At 45.4% G+C, this 20667-nt stretch overlaps 1 protein-coding gene across 4 annotated transcripts in view; it reads right to left on the reverse strand.

Annotated features, from left to right (window-relative positions):
* Positions 1 to 5287, reverse strand: part of Mettl21a (methyltransferase like 21A) — a 12688-nt gene extending 7401 nt beyond the window's left edge. The window contains exons 1-3 of one of the 4 annotated variants that reach the window (XM_021198703.2): positions 4687 to 5287; positions 3792 to 3963; positions 2594 to 2705 (exon numbers count right to left, since the gene is read on the reverse strand). In XM_021198703.2, the coding sequence (XP_021054362.1) occupies positions 2594 to 2705; positions 3792 to 3938 (259 nt within the window). In that variant the 5' untranslated portion in view covers positions 3939 to 3963; positions 4687 to 5287. Of the gene's footprint in view, positions 1 to 2593; positions 2706 to 3791; positions 3964 to 4341; positions 4646 to 4686 lie in introns of those variants that run through there. The other 3 variants (XM_029538829.1, XM_029538826.1, XM_029538828.1) reach the window with 3 other exon arrangements.
* Between the last annotated feature and the right edge of the window lie 15380 nt (positions 5288 to 20667).

Consider the following 20667-nt stretch of genomic DNA (forward strand, 5'->3'; position numbering starts at 1 on the left):
CAAAAAAGAATGAGTCAAGAACCTCACCCTAAGACACAGACACCTGAAGCAACTGCTATCCTTCATTCTAAAATAGCGCCTGAAGAACCTGGCTCCAGACTTCTCATTAAAAACAGAAACACCCAGAATAGAAACTGACACACACATACATACACACACACACACACACACACACACACACACACACACACTCACCTACTCTACATTGTTGGTGGTACACTCACTGTGTGAAATTGTGTCTGTCCTTCCTCATCTACCTAAAGCATTCTCTGATTGGCTTTAATAAAAGTCTGATGGACAATTAGCTGGGCAGGAAGTGGAAGGTGGGACTTCATGGGAGAGGGAAAGGAACTCTGAAAAGAAGGAGGAAAGCCTTTTTGCCAGGAGACATGAAGGGAGATGGATGTGACTACGAGCCTGGAAGGTATAGCTTGCCACATGGCGGGATGGGGCTAGGTGGATGGGTAAAGTTAGATGAGCTCGTTGAGAGTCTGCCCAGCTAAGACCTAAGGCATTGAAATATTAAAAGGTCTCTGTGTGGTTATTTGGGAAAAGACTGGTTAAGGAATAATTGCCACTGTATTAATTTCCAGCATTAATTAATATATATACAGGATATAAAGATCTTTTAATCTACACCATACAAACACATAAATACACACATATATACACACACCACATACATATACACACTCATATACATCACATACTTACACACTTACGCCCATCATGTATACATCCATGTACACACACACACTCACACATACATACACACACAATGCATACATACACACACATCACGTACACACATAGCACACGTGCATACATTCATACACACTCACACACCACAGAGCACATCTTTTGTCAGCTAAGGAGCTAACCTAGCTAATTACATTCAGATGGAAACTAGCCCCATCTTGAGCCTCACTGAGGAGCAAATGCTATCACTGCCCCCATTTTACAGATGGGGAAGTCAGTGTTTAGAGGTTAACACTGTGCCCAAGCTCAAATAGATGGAACAAACGAGGTGTCAAAATTAATTATAACTACAACTATTAAATTTATGCACTAACATGTCTCTATACCAGCCAACAAAATTTTGCAAGAAGCCTATGCTTACAGTAGAAAACAGGGGGAGGAGGGGGATGGGGGGGACTGGTTAGCATACCAAGAGCCTCAGTTTGAGCTGACATTTCTTTGAGTCCTGAATCTCTGTTGATAAGGACACTAAATGTGGCTTAATATCTCAAAATGCCAGTTTCAGTTGAAAAACAAAATTAAAAATAATATATGACATCCATGGTAATGTTTATAAGGACCATTAGAAGATAAAAAATGACACACAGCTAACAAGAGTCTCATCAATGGCTTATTTTGCTTCCAGATAGACAGAAGAATCAAACAATATGTACTTTAAAAATATTAACCTTCAGTTTCATGTAGATAGGTGTTTTGCCTGGATACGTGTCTATGTAGCACTTATACACAGTTCCTACACAGCCAGAAGAGGATGCTTTGCTGGATCCCCTGGCACTGAAGTTACAGGCTTTTCTGAGCAGCCACATGGGTGATGGAATCAAACCCAGGTCCTCTGGAAGAGCGGCCAGGGTTCCTAAACACTGAGCGATCCCTCCGGCTCTAAGATGTTATGTCCACCATCTCTGCCTCTCTAATCAAGACCAAACAAAACAACACAGAGCTCGGCACTGAAACAGGAAAGGAATCAGAAAAAAAAAAAAAAAAAAGGGGTGGGACAAGAGGGGCTTAGGTTGGGCCTAAAGCAAATAATTCAAGGCTCTGTAATTCCAGGCAGGCACACACACACACACACACACACACACACACCATTAGTATGCTCTGAGAACCTGTAGCATTGGCATAATTATCCTGGGAGCTTTTTACAAAACAAGCTCTAAAGTCCCACTCCAGAGCCACTGAATCAGAAACCTCACCGTAAGAAGAGCCCTAGATGACAATACTTGGGTGGTTGACATGACAGATGCTGAACTAAAAGTTAGTTATCACGGACAACTTAAACAATGAGTCAAAAGTTGTAAAAAGAAGTCAACAGGGGGGGGGGGAGAACAATGTAATTTAGAAATGGTCAAAGCAGCCACGCACAGTGGTGCAGCATGTCTGTAAGCCCAGCTGCTCAGGAGGACGACAGGCTCAAGGCCAGCCTGGCCAGCATTGGAAGACACTGTCTCCAGCAAGAAAAAAAAAAAAAAAAAAAAATCTATGCCTGTATCAGATGAAGGTTGATAGATTGGTATCAACTAAGAATTATACTGTTAATATAATGTCTTAAAATGTCAGTGGGGGACATTTGAGGGGCCCACCCTCCCTAGGAGGAAAAAACCAGCTGTTTCCTCAACAGTAAAGGATTATGATTGTCCTACTTACTCATGGGAGTGAGTCTGGTAGTCTACGGACATTTAAACCAAAGAGACCATACACAAGGGTTATTGTCTACAGTACGGGAGAGAGAAGCCAACTCAGAAAGGGGGATCCCAACCATGTGTTTTCTGGTACAGCAAGTGTACCTCTCCACGAGTTCTGCTCACTAAGGGGTGAGCCAGACCATTGAACTTACCCAGCAGGGCAGCCACTATGCCCACCAGCCCTGTGCCAGCGCCCAGCTCCACAGCAGAGCGGCCCCTGAGCTCCACAGCACCCATCTCCAGATACATGGAAAGAACGACAGCCTGAGTCAAAACACAACGTGAGCAGGATTGAAGAGCAGGTGTAGCTTCCCGATGCCGAATGCTGGCGGGGAGAAACAGTGAACAAACATATTCCTATTCTCCCCCGCTTCCTTTCTTCTCTCCTCCTTCCCTCTCTGCCTGAAAAGTACAATTCCCAATGCACAGAAACTTTGCTGCTGCTGCTACAACATAACATAGGCACAGTGTGCCCCAAGCCTCTTACAGACAGTACAAGCTAGCTACGGGCCAGCTTCAGCTAAAAAGCTTCATTTCTTCCTATGTCACAGCATATCTCCATGAAGTTTACAAAACTGCTCTGGAAGAAATGACGTGGATCTTTGATTTTCTTCATGGGGCTGTCTGGTTCCTAAGCCATGCTAGAAAGACGAATCTCAGTGCTCAAGGTTGCCTGATCTGTGACGCTGAGTCACTGTCCCACAGGGACCCTGGGCATGTCCTGGGCATCAGCGGGTAGGGTTTCACCAAAAGTTTTGGAATTTCACATGCTGAGTGAGCATTTGCTTACGATCCAATAATTTTTACCCTCCCTCCCCCGCCCCTGCCAGAGCTATATCCTAAGAGTATAACTAAGTCTTTATGCCAATCATTTATTTAACAGCTGAAGACAGACTCTTCATAAGAAGCAGAAAAGCAATAATCTTTCCAAACCATGAAAAACTGAAACCATGACGTTAGTTTCGGACTCTGTCTCTGCACATTCTTTGGTGGTTTTTCAGAAACGAACTTAATGCGTGCCCAGAGCAAGCAGGCCCGCGCTTTCTTTCCAGTCTTCCGGTCATCACCGGGCAGCTAAGTCATTTCACTTCCCTTAGCTCTGCAAAGTGGACCATGTGTAAGGGGACAAAGGGGATGACTGGTGGGCAAGGAAATGCAGGGACCATGAAAAACTGTAAATAATGTAATGGGTGTACTACCATAGATGTGCTGAACCACCCAGTGTTTTTGCAGACTTTACATTGGTGGAGACGATATATGAATCATATCTCAATAAAGCCATCAATTTCCTGTTTAGAATACAGTCTTGCAACTGTGGATGTTTTCAAAGGCCCTGCAGTGCTGACTTACCGCATCCCACACCACTGCAGCAACTCCCAGTTGCCTCCAGTCCTGACGGATCTGGATGGTGTGGTTCGCAAAAGAGAAGGTGGCGAGAGGCTTATGGAATTTCTGGAGCCCTATTGCCGCGCTCTCCTCATAGGGTACCAGGGCCATTTCTTCTGTCTATCTCTGCTGAGTCCTGTCATGCAAAAAGAATCCTGAGTGACACCAGAGTCAGAAGTTGCGCACTGTATCTTACTTAAGTAACTTGAAAAAGCTGTTGACGCTATTACAAGTTCAAACTAAGAAATAGACGGAGGTGCACCAAATTTCCTCAACAGCTTTTCCTCTGAGACTTGAGGGAAGTGAACATTGGCTCTGAATTGGTGTCAACTAATAACTCTGAGGGGGAAACACCTAGACATCTCTAACTCCTGCGGCACCCTACAGGCTCCTGTTACTATTTGGGTTTGGAGTTACATAAAGGCACAGAAAGTGACAGTGACGGCCCTGGGCACCTGATCTGTCCGGACCCAGCTCCCACATCTTTTTTATTTTGTTTGGTCCGCCAACCTACATCCCCACGTTCAGCTAGGACAAAGGAGCCGAATGCATACTTCTGTGAAATCTTAACGGGTTCGCCCTGCCTTTTGACCCTCGAAGGCTCCCTACGGCAGAGTGGATGGAGTCACCCTGGGGACTGGAGTCGACAATACTGGCGGACAACGCGCGGGACAAAAAGCACGTCCCGCACGCCACCTGGGGGCCACAGATGCGCTTCCCTCGCACCCACGAAAGAGTCCCGGGAACCCGGCGCGGGTGGGAGCGGGGCTCCGCAGAGACTCCTTTCGGACCCTCGGGTGGAGGCTTGCGCCGACACAGCCCGCCGGCCACCGTGCAGCGCCTCCACGTAGATACTCACGGTTCCGGGAGGGTACCCGCGCCGCGCAAGCGCACTAGCCTTGCCCCGTCGCCGTGCGGAGCTCCGCCTTAAAAGGCAGAAGGCGGTGGCAGCCGGTTCCCGGAAGGGAGATGCGAGTTTCCGGTCCTCTTCCCCCGTAGCGCCGCTTTCCCCTGGCCCGTGCTGTGTCCTTCCTGTGGGGCCCTACGGTCATGGGGCGCCAGGGAGGGCGAGTGCACACGGGCGTGGGGTGCCTTGTACCGGCTGAGCTCTTGTGCCGACCTTAAAGTGGACAGTCGGCGACGTTGACGCCCAAGGCTGCGTAGCGAAGTAGAGCATTAAGCGCAGTCACCGTCCGTTTGGTGGCAGTGAAGTGGGAGACTCTACCGAGCATCCCTAACCCCCGCGCGGCTGGGGAGGGGACGTGCGGCGCCCAGGCCCGGTTTTGAGCCCGACCCCATGCAGCCGACTCGGGCGCTCGCGTCGCTCCACACCGCCACCCCGGTGGCCGAAGCGGACGACTTTCTAAATCCTGCCCCGCAGCCTCGGCTGCAAACCCCATCCCCGGTCCTGGCCACCCGAGGGTCTCCGCCTGCCGGAGCCTGCCGAGCCGCGGCCGCCCTCGCCTCTCCGGGCCGGCAGGGGGCGCGCCTGACTACCGCATTCCAGCGCCAGCTGCGGGAGACTGGGGACAGGTGGCCTGCAGTAAACTGGGGACCAGTAAGAGCACTTTCCTTAAGTAACTGAGTTTCCTGTTTGGGTCTTTTCTTCCTCCATTTTTCTCTTAGTAAGTTTTCTCCTTACTTGCTCCATGGTTTTGTGCTATCTCGGCCTCTCAGCTTCCCCCTTTCCTTTTCTTATTATTATATCTCACTTTTTTCACTAGAGGGAGTTAGTCCGATTTCATCGGTGAATACGCACACGTGAAAAGATCACACCACATTGATATGTCGTTACTAGAAGAAGAAATACCTTTCTTCCGTGTATTTTCTGTCTTATTTCTTTCTTTTGGGCACCTACACTAGGCACAAGAAAGTGTAGGCTTAGGGTCAGAAAAACATTCAAAATTTTAAATTAGTTGACTTTCCCCAGATTCCTGGGATCTAGCTAGCCATTCTGTCTCCCTATTCTCCATCTTCCCACCGAAATTGTATACACACACACACACACACACACACACACACGGGAGGATTGCATACATATGTATATGCCTTTAAAACTTCCCCCAGGCTCTCCAGCACACTGCCAATTACTTATGGTGTTCTTTTTGCCCCTCCTTAGCTCTCAGTGTTGTAATTATTACCGACTTGCTCAGAAAGGGCACACATCCGCTTAGGAAAATCAACATCTATAGCAGTGTAGACATTAAAGAGAGCACAAACAGAAACCACTGGTGAGCCTCTAAATATCTGAAAAGAAAGACTTGTTTAATCCTTGGGGGAGGGAGAGAAATGAGCACTTGATAGAGTACATATTTAAGTACTCAGCCTGCTATATGCCTATTTTTAATGACCCTTCGCAGGGACTTTCCTATCCTTAGTTCATACTTGACCATACAAATTGTTTTTACCATCAGAATGTGGGTGAAAGAGCCCCCCCACAACTGTGCAGTTGCTCCTTTCTCACCACACCAGGACTTTGGTCTGGTTTGGTTTGGTTTAAAACAGGACCTCCTCTCCTCTCTCCATAGCCCTTGTCTGTCCTGGCACTCACGATGTATACTGGGCTGGCTTCAAACTCAGATCCACCTGCCTCAGCCTGGCAAGTGCCGAGATTAAAGGTCGTGTGTCACCACGCCTAGCCAAGACTTGTACCTTAACATTCAGGCTCTCTTTAGCAGCAGGTCCCCAGTTGGAGCTTCGCAACTGAAACAGGAGTGAGGAAGAAATCATGGCGAACAGAGCTTGCTGCAGCATTGCTTAGGTGGTACCACAACGGGGGGGGGGGGGGGGGTAACAAAATGGGGGACTTCCCATGGGGGGGGGGGGGGGGGGTGCTAACAACTTGGGAGACTTCCAATGTGAGGTAGAGGGGCTGGAGAAATGACTTAGTGGTTGAGAGCACCTGTTGCTCTTGCAAAGGAGGCAGGTTCAGAACCCAGCACCCACATAATGGCTCACAAACATCCAAGACTCCACCTTAAGTTCCAGGGACCCAATGTCCTCTTCAGGCCTCTGTCTGTATGCACCAAGCACACATACAGTAAACATATGTGTGTGTCCTCAAAAGAGTCATACAAAATTAAAAACTATTAGAAAAGCTTAAATGAGGTACATGCTTTAGTGTGAATGTTTGGCAAGGTGGCTTGTAAGATCTTCCTCGTCCTCTTGACTCCCAAGTGTCATTGTCAGTTAAGAGGACTCAACTCCTTAGTCACGGTGTACCTCTAAGGACAGAGAGGACCCTTCACTGGCAGCCTCCTTTGGTTTTGGTTGTTCGGTTTTCTTTCAGGCAGGTTCTCGCTCTACCGCCTGGCCTTGTCTTAAACTCATGACAATCCTCCTGCCTCGGCTTGCTGAATGAGATGTTGATGTGTGAGCCAACTTCCCTGGCCTTCCTTTCAGTTTCGCTGAGGATATGCACAAGGGTGATTCGGAAATACATCTAAATATAATGATTGTGCTTTTTCCTTCTAGAAAGATGCCCTGGGCTCCTTCCTGTGGTCCTTTCCTGGGATGTTACAAAACAGATAGGGAACAAGCTGGGTTCCCCTCCAGCCGTATAGCCTCCCTGTGCACCTTCATAGAGTGATGGCTGGCCGCCTCCCTGCACACTCAGGGTAGGCTACATACAGATAGGCCAGAGGCAGTTAGCTGACATTGAAGGAGTTCAGGGAATGCCACGCTGAAGTACAAAGTCTGGGGATGCTATTTTCTACTGATGTTACTAGGGGCTTTCTCTTGAGTTTCCTTCATCTCTTTGGCTAGTTTTCAGAAAAGAAACTGACACTCTCTTGTAAAGCTCCTCAACTAGAGAAGGCAGAACCACAGGAGGTCATTGTCATGCTCAAATGGTTTCTGTCACAAGTCCTAGCCCACCCTTCTGATGACCCCCTGAGCAACTTTCCTTACCCAGCAGCTTTTGGGTCTCACCAGGCATTCCCCGGCTTTCCCTCCTCCCTCTCACAGCTTGCTCTCAACACCTTCGTCAAGGAGGCCTGAGCTCCTGTTGCTTTCTGTAGTCCAGCATCCTCTCTAAGTTTCCAGATCTCATAAAGGCTTAGGGGTATTCGTTTGCCTTTCCTCTGGTTCACCCATGCATAAAATGAAATCGCCTTTTCTTCTGTTACTGTCTACTGTCAGCTCGTTCAAAGACACAATTATTAAATATAGATAAGTGGGAAGTTCCCTCCCTGCTGCAATAAATCTAGCTCTCTTGCTCATTTGCTCCTCGCCCCCGTGTGTGGGTGGGAGGAGAGAGGGAGAGGAGATGGGGGGGGGGTATGTGTATGTACAGCTGCATGTGTGCCATGGCACCTCAGTGGAAGTCAAAGGAAAATCCTGGTGTAGCCCTCATTTAGGACAGGATGTCATTGTTGTCCACAGCTGCCTATGCCAGGTCAGCTGGCCTGCAAGCTTTGGGAGGCCTCCTGTCTTCTAGCTCACTATAAGAACACGAAGTATAGACGCATGGCCTTACTGGTCCTGGGGACCATGGGCCCAACTCAGGCCCTCACTTACATAGCAAGTGGCTTACCCACCGAACCACCCCTGCCCCCAGCTCTACCCTGCAACACCTCTTCATCAACAAAAACAAGAACTGCCTAGGCCATCACGTAGCACCTTTAAGAAGGGTCGCAGAGAAGGACACTTCCTCTGTCCTTCCTGTTTTCTGGAATTCGTCCATGTTTGAGGTCACAGAAGCAGCAGTCACCTCGCTACAACCTGGTTCCTTACTCTCCACCTCCCACCAAGCTGGAAGCCTCGCCTAAGGCTTCACAGAGAAGGATCCAGAGTGACCGTGGGCACCTGCTTTTGCTGCCTGCCCGCAGTAACTATTTCCTATTTTCCTGGAGTAGGTCTCTCCCATGAGTAGTCCGAAGTCTAGCTTCTGGGGTCCAAGTTCTGAATCGGCTCCCAGTCTACAATTTACAAATGTCCATCTACATACAAAGTGGTTACGTCCTGATCAGCCCATTGCCAGTAAGACAATACTGAGTTGAGAGTGCACAGAATACACTGCACCTAAGGAAGAGCGAGCAGCTTAGCAACACAAACAGCTTCAGACAGCCCTCTGTGCTGCGGACTGGAAGCTGCAGCTTGCTGCACTGTTCAGCATCCCAAGGGAGGTTCCTGCTGCATATATCACCAGCCTGGGAAAAGCTCCAAGCTCAAAGTATGGTTTCTATTAAATGCACGTCATCTTTACACTGTCATAAGGTCAGACTATTATAAGTTAGAGACTATTAGTTGTGAGGATTTATTTCTGTTTTCCATCTATCAAATAATGATAAAGGGATGGCCATTACAAAATGAGGAAGGAACTGAGTTCCTACTTAGAATTCTTGCCCCAAAGAGGACACAGCATGATAACAATTGCTGTTACTGTTGTATATTTGGAGTGTGCTATCCTAGGACCCAGTTCTAAGATGGGTCCTGGGCCTGGCCTCTGGGCACATCCTTCCATCTGAAGTCCACATGGATTAGAAGTGAAATGTGGCTGAGCCCAAGCTTGACCAGAGCCCATTCTGTGGCTTTTCAACACTCAGAAAACCAGGCTGCTGGTGAAGGGGAGGACCTTGAATCCAACCAGTTAGTTATCTGATCCCAAGAGAACTGAGCCAGTGAGAACTGGTTAGAGGACTCAGAATGTTTATGTTCTGTCTACATGATTTATACACACACACACACACACACACACACACACACACACACACTCCACCTATTCATTGGGATCCTGGGTTGTATGTATCAGACACTCTAGCAACATTAAACAAAAAGGGCACTTTTCCAGTCCTGACAGAGGGAGAGGCAGCTTCTGTTAGTGACCTCTAACCACCTGGATCCAGCCAACCTAGAATTTTCCACTGTGTGAGCCATTACATTCTTCAATTAGATTAAGCCCTTCGAGTTGTTTTTGGTGGTGTTCTTTGCAGAAGGAAAACAATCCTAACACACTGAATCTGGCTGATCCCTTGAACAAAGAAGATATAAAATCACGCTTGTAGGGGCCATTGTCAGAGTGCTGTGTGAACAGGGAAGCAGATGCTTGCAGAAACCCATGGGCAGCGCTGCCAGTTTCTAGGTATTTCTAGCTCTAAGCCTGTCGTGGATACATGTGGACTGCTGGACCCCATGGACACCAGGATAATGGGGTAAAGTGCTGGTTTTTGTGTGTAATGTTACTTGTGTATCTGATACTCAATACTACTCAGGACCCTAAGGAACAGGTTAATGGTGGGTTTTCTTGTTTTGTTTTTGTTTTAGTAAATCCTGTAGACAGAACTCAGACATTCTGTCAGTTGCTCATACATGATTTAGTGATGCTAACTGGACATCACATTTGCCAAAAACAAGCCTGTCCTGAATATGTGTTAGAAAGGCACCCTGTCCCTACCACAGAGTCAGCAAATGGCTAGAGTTAGAAAATATTTATGGCATAGCAGGCCAGCTGTGGTGGCACAGGCTTTTAATCCCATCACGCAGGAGGCAGAGGCAGGAAGATCTCTGTCTACATAGTGAGTTCCAGGCCAGTCAGATCTTACCTACACCGTGAGACTGTCTCAAAAAAAAAAAAAAAGCAACTTGTGGCATAGAAACATGATCTCTCTGTTCCATCTAGAAAGATCCATTTGTTCCATTGTAGGACAAAATAGCACACCAGCACAAATGCCCTTTGCTCCCGTCCCCTCTCTGATCCTCAGGAAGCATACACCCCAACTTGTTTCCTGTTCCCTTCAGGCTCCCTAGCTTCCTCTCAACCTTCTCTCCAAGGTGCTCTTTGCCTTTTCAGCACAGGCAGGGTTGTAGGTGGCTCAGACTTGCCTCAGAGTTCCTGTGGCCTGGTCCCTGACCTGCCGTCCATCCTCCCTCTCCCTCAGACTTTCCCACAGAACAGGGTCCTTCTGGCTTCGCAGCTTTGCTGGCACATCTGGCGCAGCTGTCTCTGGTCTTGCCTTTCTCCTGCTTCCTCGGTGGGGGCTGCCTCTAGGTAGCTGCCGCTCTCAGGAAGCTCGCTTTTCACTTTTTTCTACAACCCTGCAAACCTGGCCACTCTTCTGTGATTCCCAAATCCAGTTTGTTGGAAGGAACCTCTTAAAACAATCCAAGAGCTCTGCAGCAGCCGGAGAGATGGTCGCCATGGGGAGATCAGGGAGTCTGATATGGTAGGGCCTGAACGTGGGCTGCTCTCACAGTCACTGACACTCCTTGAGCTGGTCTCCTGTTCTGGAAAGGGCGGTTAGTGATGAGTCCACCTTGCAGTGTAAGGAAAGCCCACCAAACAGCACAACGTGCACTGGTCCTAACCCAGGCCAGAACAAGAACTGGGGAAACACGTTTAAACAACTGCTCTTTTTTTCTCCTTGTGCAGCCTTTGACAAAACAAGCGTGAAGGCAATGAGGAGCCTGAAGGTCTCATCAAGGGCTTCTCACTGCCTTCACGCTTGTTTTGTTAAACGGAAGGACTTGCTATACCATTCTTTACCTTACACCCGAGGCAGTGTCTCATTACTGTTTTAAGATTCTCAATGACCTCACTCCATAACTAGACCATTAAAATCTGCACAGTCAGGACCAGATGCTGAGCAGCCATTTCCTCCAAAAATGAAGCATTCCCAGGCTCCTCCTGGGACCTAGTGAGACCCAGAAAGCAAACAAAACTTACAAGACTAGTAAAGAGACTAGTAAAGGCCCCTTCTCAAGGTTATAAAAGCAGCAAGAACTCCTAGGAGAGGAATCCCTCAGCAGGGCGCTGCATTCCAGCTGGACCGCAACCTCCAAAGATATAGCTTGCATGAATCACCACTCAGGCTGGCGTGGGCTTTCCAGTGATGCAGCTGCCTCTGAGTCACCCACACTCCTGAGAGTAACCCCCAAAATCTCACTGCTTGACTACACTGAACTTGGGTGGAACCATTCCTTGTGTCTGTTGTCAGTGCCCTATCTGGGGTGTCTACGTCTTCCCAGAAAAGTCATACAGCATCAGATTATGAGTTCAGTTCCTTTTAGTGCCTGCTCATTCCATGACAATCTGTCCAGAAGAAACTACTTGATCCTGCCACAGCAGGACAGCGAAGGTGATGACCTGTTCTTCAGATCTTACGTTCAGCTGGCTCTAGGATAGCAAGCCACTATATTAGTTCCCGGGGCTGCTTTGAAAAAGAGACAACAAACAAGTTACCTTGAAACATGCCCAAGTACACACAAAGAATTTTGGATGTCACAATCAGCAGGGCCATGTTCTCTCCATAGGTTTCAGGAAAGGGTCCTCTCTTGCCTCTGGTGGCCTTCCTTCTTTTTGGAGACATGGAGATGGTCTCACTGAGTTGCCTAGGTTAGCCTTAGACTGACTCTGTAAGCCCAGGCTGGCCTTGTACTTGAACTTCCTGCCTCAGCCTCTCATGTTGCTGAGACTCCAGGCCTATACCACCATGTCATCTCTTCAATGCATTTTGACTTAAAACATTTTCAACTTATGATTGATTTGTATAGGGGGCAAACCCCACACACTGGGAAATATCTGTATTTGCAAATAATTCCTTGTTCACAGATTTGAGTGTGTGATGATTTGAATGAGAAAAGTCCCATATAGGTTCAGGTATTTAACTTGGTCTCCAGTTAGTGATGCTGTTTGGTTGTGGTATTAGAACTGTTAGGAGCCTCAGCCTTGCTAGAGGAAATATGCCACCTATGCCACTGGGGGCTGGCTTAGCCTTGCCCCAAGTTTGCCCTCTCCGCTTCCTGTCTAGGATAGGGATATGCTCTGTCAGCTTCTCTGGCTGCCAGTGGCCATGGTTCCCCCACCATTATGGGCTCTCCCTCAGGAACCATAAGCACGAATAATCTCTGTTTTCACAAGTTGCTTTGACCATGATATTTTATCACAGCAACAGAAACATAACAGATACAGGGTTCTTAGGACTTCAGTGTATCTGAGGCTGGGAGACAAAACCGCCAGTAGCCCAACCTCTAACACAAACAAATAAGGGCAGTCCAATGAAAATGTTCATAAACTATGAATTTGTTTAAACTCCACAGCTTTATACTGAAGCAGTCATAGACCAGGGTTCAAGTACATGGGATCAGTGTCTGGGTTTAAATCGACAAGATCACTTCTTCACCTTTGTAAAGCATGAGACAGTGACATCTACATTGTGGAAGAACTGGGCAGTGATGAGGAATCAGGGCGTACCATGTGGACACCTACTCACAATAATCACTTACTTACTCCACTGGACTCTGTGACTAACTCACAGCATTAGTGGATAATAATGCTGATTTACTGTTTGTTTCATTGGTTTCTAATTTGTTACTTAGAATCAGAGCTTTTAAAAAAGCTAGAATACTTTAAATAAATCCCCTGTGAACCCTAAATCAAGGATAGTGGTGTACTTGGGCAAAGCTCAGCTGTCATGCTGTAAACTGTAAACTTTGCACCCAGAACTTACTTTCTAAGTTAAGGTCACATGGTTATAAGTATGAAGTTACTGTGGCAAGTTATTTCAGTGAGATAGAAGAAAGTAACTTTACTTAAACCAGTGTGTGTAATGTGTGTGTGTGTGTGTGTGTGTGTGTGTGTGTGTGTGTGCTCATCTGTGTGCACAGTTTCCACATGAGTGCATGTGAAGACCAGGTGGCAATGCTTAGGCACTTCCCACTTTTGTTTGAGATAGTCTCTCATTGACCTGGAACTTCTCCACAGAAGCCAGGCTGACCAGGGATGGAGTTCCAGGGGTCCTACTCTCAGGCCCACCCCCCATCACTAGGATCACAGGTGCACACTACCATGCCATCCATTGCTTTCTCTGGATGCTGGGGATCAAGCTTAGGTACTGCCACTTGCAATGCAAGTACTTTACTAACGAGCTGGCTATCCCCCTAGCCCCTTACACTTACCGCACTTAGAATAGCAAAAAACACCATCTGTCAAAGTTCAAGAACTGTTTCCATGGTGTAGAGTCAAAAATTAGTTTTGTTACCAGGGCACTTGGGCTGTGGTGAACTTTCATTAGTATAATCCAAGGGAAACTGGTGAGGCTATCAATCTCCAGTATAGAGAAATCAATCTCCAGTATAGAGAAATCAATCTCCAGTATACAGGAAAGTGGGGAAATGTCCTTGAGTTCCTTGTGTTTCAGAACTGAAATCCACACTCCTGATACTGGTGTGTCCTTATAGACAGAAGCCTGCAGTGGAGTTAAGACAAAGAGTATTCTGTAATCTCAGTTTAAAGACAAATATATTGAGACATCAACCTTTTGAAAGGTGATTTAAAGTAACTGTTTAAATGTATCACTTCTGCTCTTTGGTCTAGGAATCCATTAAATTATAAAATTCTTGAGGATTCTAAAGGACTTTTATTTATATGAGTCATAATTATTGATGTTTTTATATCAGCCGTGTTAAACCATTTATTTAGTTTAAAATTAGTATGTAGGGAGTGGGAAGATGGCTTGTTTTGCAAATATGGAAACTGAGTTTGAATCCACAGCACCCATGGGCATTGCTATACATGCCTGTATCTCCAGGTTGAGAAACAGAGACAGGCTGAGTCTGAGTGCTAGTTGTCCAGCCAGCCCACCCTAAATGGCAAGCTTTAGGTCCTATGAGAGAAATGCCTCAAGGCAATAAGGTGGGAAGCAAAGAGAAGAAAACAGATATCCAGCTCTGACCTCCACATGCATGTGCACCATGCGCACGCATGTGCGCACACACACAGAGAGAGAGAGAGACAGAGACAGAAGTTAACAAAGAAATTAAAGACTTTCCAGAGTTGAATGAAAATGAATACACAACATGCCCAAACTTATGGGACACACGGTGGTTCTAGGAGGCAAGTTCATAGCACTAAGTGCCTACATGAAAAAAAAAAGTTGACAGCACATATTATTACTGTAGAACAAAAAGGAGGTGAGGGAGACTGAAGAGATGGCTCAGTAGTTCAGAACACTGACTGCTCTTCCAGAGGTCCTGAGTTCAATTCCCAGCAATCACATGGTGGCTCACAACTTTCTGTAATGGGATCCAATGCCCTCTTCTGTTGTGTCTGAAGATAGCTTTAGTGTACTCATGTAAATAAGTTGAAGGAAGGAAGGAAGAAAGGAAGAAAAGAAGAAAGAAAGATAGAGAGAGAGAGAGAGAAAGAAAGAAAGAAAGAAAGAAAGAAAGAAAGAAAGAAAGAAAGAAAGAAAGAAGCCAGGCGTGGTGGTGCACACCTTTAATCCCAACACTCAGGAGGCAGAGGCAGACAGATTTCTGAGTTCAAGGCCAGCCTGGTCTACAAAGTGAGTATCTGGACAGCCAGGGCTACACAGAGAAACCCTGTCTCAAAAAACAAACGAACAAACAAACAAAATCAAGGGCCAGATAATTTTAGCACAAAATTTTACTAGACTTTCTGGGGTTTTGGTGGTGGTGGTTTTTGTTTTGGTTTGTTTGTTTGTTTTGTTTTTTAGACTTTCAAAGAAGGCCTAATGTCAATACTCCTCAAATTATTCCACAGAAAGAAATAGGAGAAACATTGCAAATTAGTTTTACAAGACCACAGTGGCCCTGGTATCCAAACCACATAAAGACTCAACAAAGAAAGAGAATTACAGATCAATTTCCCAAAATTCTCAGTAAAATATTTGCAAACTGAATTAAAAAACACATCAGAGATATCATCCACCATGATCAAATAGGCTTCATCCCAGAGATGCAGGGATGGGTCAACATATGTAAATCGATACATGTAATCCACCATATAAATAAACCCAAAGACAAAAATCTCATAATATTTTCATTAGATGTACAAAAGGCATTTGACAAAATCCAACTTCCCCTCATGATAAAAACCCTGCAGAGATTAGGAATACAAGGGACATACCTTGACCCAATAAAGGCAGTTTACCACAAGCTCATAGCCAACATCAATTTTAATGAAGGGAAACCCAAGTCAACTCCACTACAATCAGGAACAAGAGAAGGCTGTCCACTCTCTTCATACCTATCCAGTAAGTACTTGAAGTCTTAGCTAAAGCAATAAGGCAACTGAAGGTGATCAACAAATTGAAAAAGAATATATGATAGCTTACATAAGTAACCCAAAAAATTCCACCAGGAAACTTCTATAGTTGAGAGACTTTCAGCAAAGAAGCTGAATACAAAATTAACTCACAAAAATCAGTAGCTCTCCTATATACAAAGGGCAAATGGACTGAAAAAAAATCAAGGAACCAACACCTTTCACAACAGCCTCAAATAATGTGTAATATCTTGGGGTATGTAAAGTTTCACAGTAATGTGAAAGACTTGAAAGATAAAATCTTTAAGACACCGAAGAAAGAAAATGAAGAAGATATCAGAAGATGGAAAGATCTCCCATGCTCATGGATCAGTAGGATTAACGTAGTAAAAACAGCCATCCTACCAAAAGCAATCAACAGATTCAATGCAATCCCCATCAAAATTCCAATACAAATCTACACATATCTTAAAAGGACAATTTTCAACTTCATATGGAAACAACAAAAAGCTGAAAGAAGCCTGAGTAATCAAATAACAGTGTGAGATAGCGCCATCCCCAACCTCACTATGTCGACATAGAGCTACAGTAATAAAAACAGCATGGTAGTGGCACAAAAACAGACATGCTGATTGACAGATTTGAATCAATGACCCAGACAGCAATCCACACACCTATGGACACCTGACTTTCGATAAGCCAGAAACTCAGTGGAATAAAGACAGTATCTTTGATAAATGGTGCTGATCAATCTGGGTGGCTGCATGTAGAAGAATCCAAATATATCCACACTTATCACTGGGCACAAACTCAACTCCAAATGGATAAAAGACCTCAACATAAAACCTTATACACTGAACCTGATAAAGAGAAATTGAACCCAGTGGCACAGGGAAAGACAGTTTGAACATTTACTAATGGAACCTCATAACACAGGAAAGCTTGCGCATGGCAAACAACACTGCCATTTGAACAAAGTGGCACCTACAGAATGGGCAAGGATTTTTATCAACCCCACCACCACCAATAGAGGGTTAGTGTCCAAAATATATAAGAAAACTCAAAAAAATAGATATCAAGAAAGCCAACAGTCCAATTAAAAATGGAGTACAGATCTAAACAGAGAATAATTCTTTAAAGAGGAACCTCAAATGGCTGAGAAACACTAAAGAAACATTCAACATCATTAGTCATCAGGAAAATGCAAATCAAAGCTTCTTTGAGATTTCATTTTACTCCTGTCAGAATGGCTAAGAGTAAATTAAACAAGCAACAGCTTATGCTGGTGAGGATGTGGAGTAAAGGAAGCGCCCATGCACTGCTGATGAGAGTGCAAACTTGCCCAGCCATTGTGGAAATCAGCGTGGAGTTTCCTCAGGAAGATGAGAATCCATTTACCTCAAGATGCAGCTATATCATTCTTGGGCATCTACCCAAAGGACACTTCACCCTACCACAGACACACTTGCTCAGCCATATTTATTCATTTTGGCTCTATTCATAGTAGCTAGAAATTGGACCTGTTGATGTTTATCAGCAGAAGAATTGAAAAAGAAAATGTGACATGTTTATACAGTGGAGTATTACTCAGCTGTAAAACAAACAAACAAAAACATCATTTTGCAGGTAAATAGGTGGAACTAGAAAAAGCCATCCTAAGTGAGACAACATGTGTCCAGAAAGACAAACATGGTAGGTATTTGCTCCTATGTGGATATTAGCTGTTGAGTCAATGATAACCAAGCTACAGTCCATAGAACCACAGAGGTCAGGTATAGAGTAAGGGACTAGAGGGGACAGATCTCCCTAGGAAAGGAAAATAATGTAGTTATGGATGGAATGTGTAGGGAGCTGGAACGGGAGGATCCAGTGGGGGAGGGTGACAAGAAAGGGAATATAGGAAGAGACAGTCTAAAGTAAGGGCCATTTAAGGAGTAGTAGGACACCTAATACATCAGAAGCTTTCTAAAATACAAAAATGAAGGTGTTCGAAATGAAAACTGAAAATAATGAGGTAGACAGAGCCCCAACTGGACATCTTGTTAGCAAATGATGCTTCTGACACTGGAAATGGATTATATTTAATTGACTTGTTGGCCAAATCAGTCTTCTAGTAACCTCCAAACAATCTAGGCTGTTGCCAAGACTACAGACTGTTCCCCACAAACTGACTGTAGGGACCCACTGCTGAAGCTGGCCAAAATCCACTCATTAAAAACCCAAGTGTGTGCTCTTCCCTGGAAAAAACCATTTCTCCTCTCAGCATTCCTTAGTTGTCTGTAGTTCTGTTTGTAGCGCTAAGGCCTCCAGGACTTTCTCATATCTACTTTAGCTTGTCTATTGTTGACAACCTTACTCAGCTCGTGTTTAGGTAATCTTGTTGCTGAGATTTTATTGGTGTAACTTCTGACATTCTTAGGAGTCACAGTCTCACAGCAAACTCCCTTATCCTCTGGCTCTTACAACCCCGGCCTAAACCACATACACGAGTGAGTTTATAGTTTATACAGACTTAGGAATGTGTGTGTGAGTGTGTGTGTGTGGTGTGTGTGTATGTGTAACTTTATTTTCAAACCTTATTTTTAATGATGGTTCTTAAATGTTTTAACCTCCCTTGTAATCCAGCACCCACCAGATGTAATGTAAAAGAAAGGATACAGGAGTGGCAGGGGGAGTGGACCTGTTTAGAAAGGTTCTTTGGAGCAAGTCCCATCTGTGTTGTCTGGAAATCAGAAGTTCAATTTGGTAGAGTTAGGGTCGAAAACACTTATCAGCAAATCAGCAACCGTGGCAGAGACAGCCAGGTCTCACCTCAGCCTCATCACAAGTCAGCAGGAGGGACCTGGAGACCAGCAAGCATTGCACAGCTAGCTCTCTACACAAACCTAGATCAGCCTCTGTCAGTGTCTGTCAGGTCCTGTTTATACTCCCTCCAAACTTCACATATCCTCCACAGGTCTTACCTCAGCACGTGCACTACCAAGTGCATCTCTCTCAGCTGACATCACTGTGGAAACTGCAGCACACCACCAGGTTTTTTTGTTTGTTTGTTTGTTTGTTTGGTGCCTTTTTCTCTATGGAGTCCCGACAAATGCAGCTCAACTACACAATGTAAGGCGAGCCAATACATGTGCGTGCCGTTAGTGAAGAATCCCATCCTTTCATGCTCTTGCTTTAGCAGAACATCCTTTCACCTGTGTCTGCTTCAGCTAAATGTTTCTTCATGGGTGTGCCCCAGCAAAACACCATCCAACCGACTTTCCAAAGAACCCTTGTTTCCACTTTATATACTTATATGTATATAGCAAAAAAAAAAAAAAATGAAAAAAAAAAGCCACGGGTTTGGAAGAGAGCAAAGAGAGGTATATAGGAGGGTTTGGAGAGAGTAAGGGAAGGAAGGGGTAAATGATGTATCTATATCATAATCTCAAAAAATTAAAGAGAAATAATTAAAAATAATAATAAAATAAAAAGAGGAGGAGATTAAGAAACAAAAGAGCCAGTGCTTGGTACCCAGATGTTTCGCTTTGTCGGGAACTCCAAGCTAACTCTGCCCTGTTAGCCCAAACATCATGGCTTCTCTCTACCTACAAGAGTTCATTTGTCTCTTCCTGTTTCCCCTCATGCTGTGATGTCTTCCAGTCTCCGGCCTCTCCACTCCTTGAAGCAGAGTAGTGCCCAGACAGTGGGTAAAGGCAAGAAATAGCTGAGGACTCAGGAAGATGAACTCTGGTGGCAGGCAGGAGGGCTTTCTGTGAGGTATTCCTTAATGTCTGCTTCAGTCAGACATGATGCCAAGCACGTGACCCACCTTAGTCATGTTCACTCAGCATTTCTCCAAGAGAGCAAAAGTGGAGGTTCCTTAATAGGAAATGTTTTTAGAAGGAACATATGGAGACTCCAAGTGGGGCTAAATATAAACCTGTGTTCACAGGGCTGAATCAGGAGCAAAGAAGGTTTGAACAGAAAGAGCCGGATAGAGAAGCTTTCTCTCAGAACAGGCTTTCTCGTGGGAGAGCAGGTGTTTTGCTGACTATGTGGATGTATACAACAGGAGAGGTCCCTATAATTAAAGGTGGAAACCGAGAAAAGCATCTTGTGGAGCCGAGAGCAGATGTAATACTGATCACATCACAGAGAAGCTAAGGCTCTAGCCACTGGTTTCCTCAGAAGAAGCCCATCAGAGAGCCCTGGCTGTTCAGGGGCAAATCTCAACATTAAGACTGCCTTTAGTTCTAGACAGAGTGGCATGTGCCTGTAAAGGCAGCCCCCGGGAGGCGGGCAGAGAAAAGTGGACTGCATATTTGAGGCCACCTTGGACCACAAAGTAAGCCTCAAGCAGTATGAGTTACAGAGCAAGGCCCTTTCTCAGATCGAGAGCAAGAGCTCAATCTTTGTCAAGTTAAAGATACTGGGAGCCATCTCTACATTGTAAATGATGAGAGGACAGTAATAGCAGAAAGAAAGCTGGAGTGTAGCTCAGTGCCACAGAATTACAGCACTTGCCTACCACGTACAAGACCCTGGTTTTGATCCCTAGCATTTTACACACACACACACACACACACACACACACGCACACCACATACACACACACATACACCACATACAACACATACACCACACACACTACATACATACACACACACACACACTCACACACACACACCACTAGCCGGCAGGAAACATGCTTCAGTATGATTAGCAGATGCTTAGAACTATGAAAAGTATTAAGTCTTACCTCTCTCTCTCTCTCTCTCTCTCTCTCTCTCTCTCTCTCTCTCTCTCTCTCTCTCGTGTGTGTGTGTGTGTGTGTGTGTGTGTGAGAGAGAGAGA

This window comes from Mus pahari, chromosome 5, assembly GCF_900095145.1.
Source record: "Mus pahari chromosome 5, PAHARI_EIJ_v1.1, whole genome shotgun sequence".
NCBI lineage: Eukaryota > Metazoa > Chordata > Mammalia > Rodentia > Muridae > Mus > Mus pahari.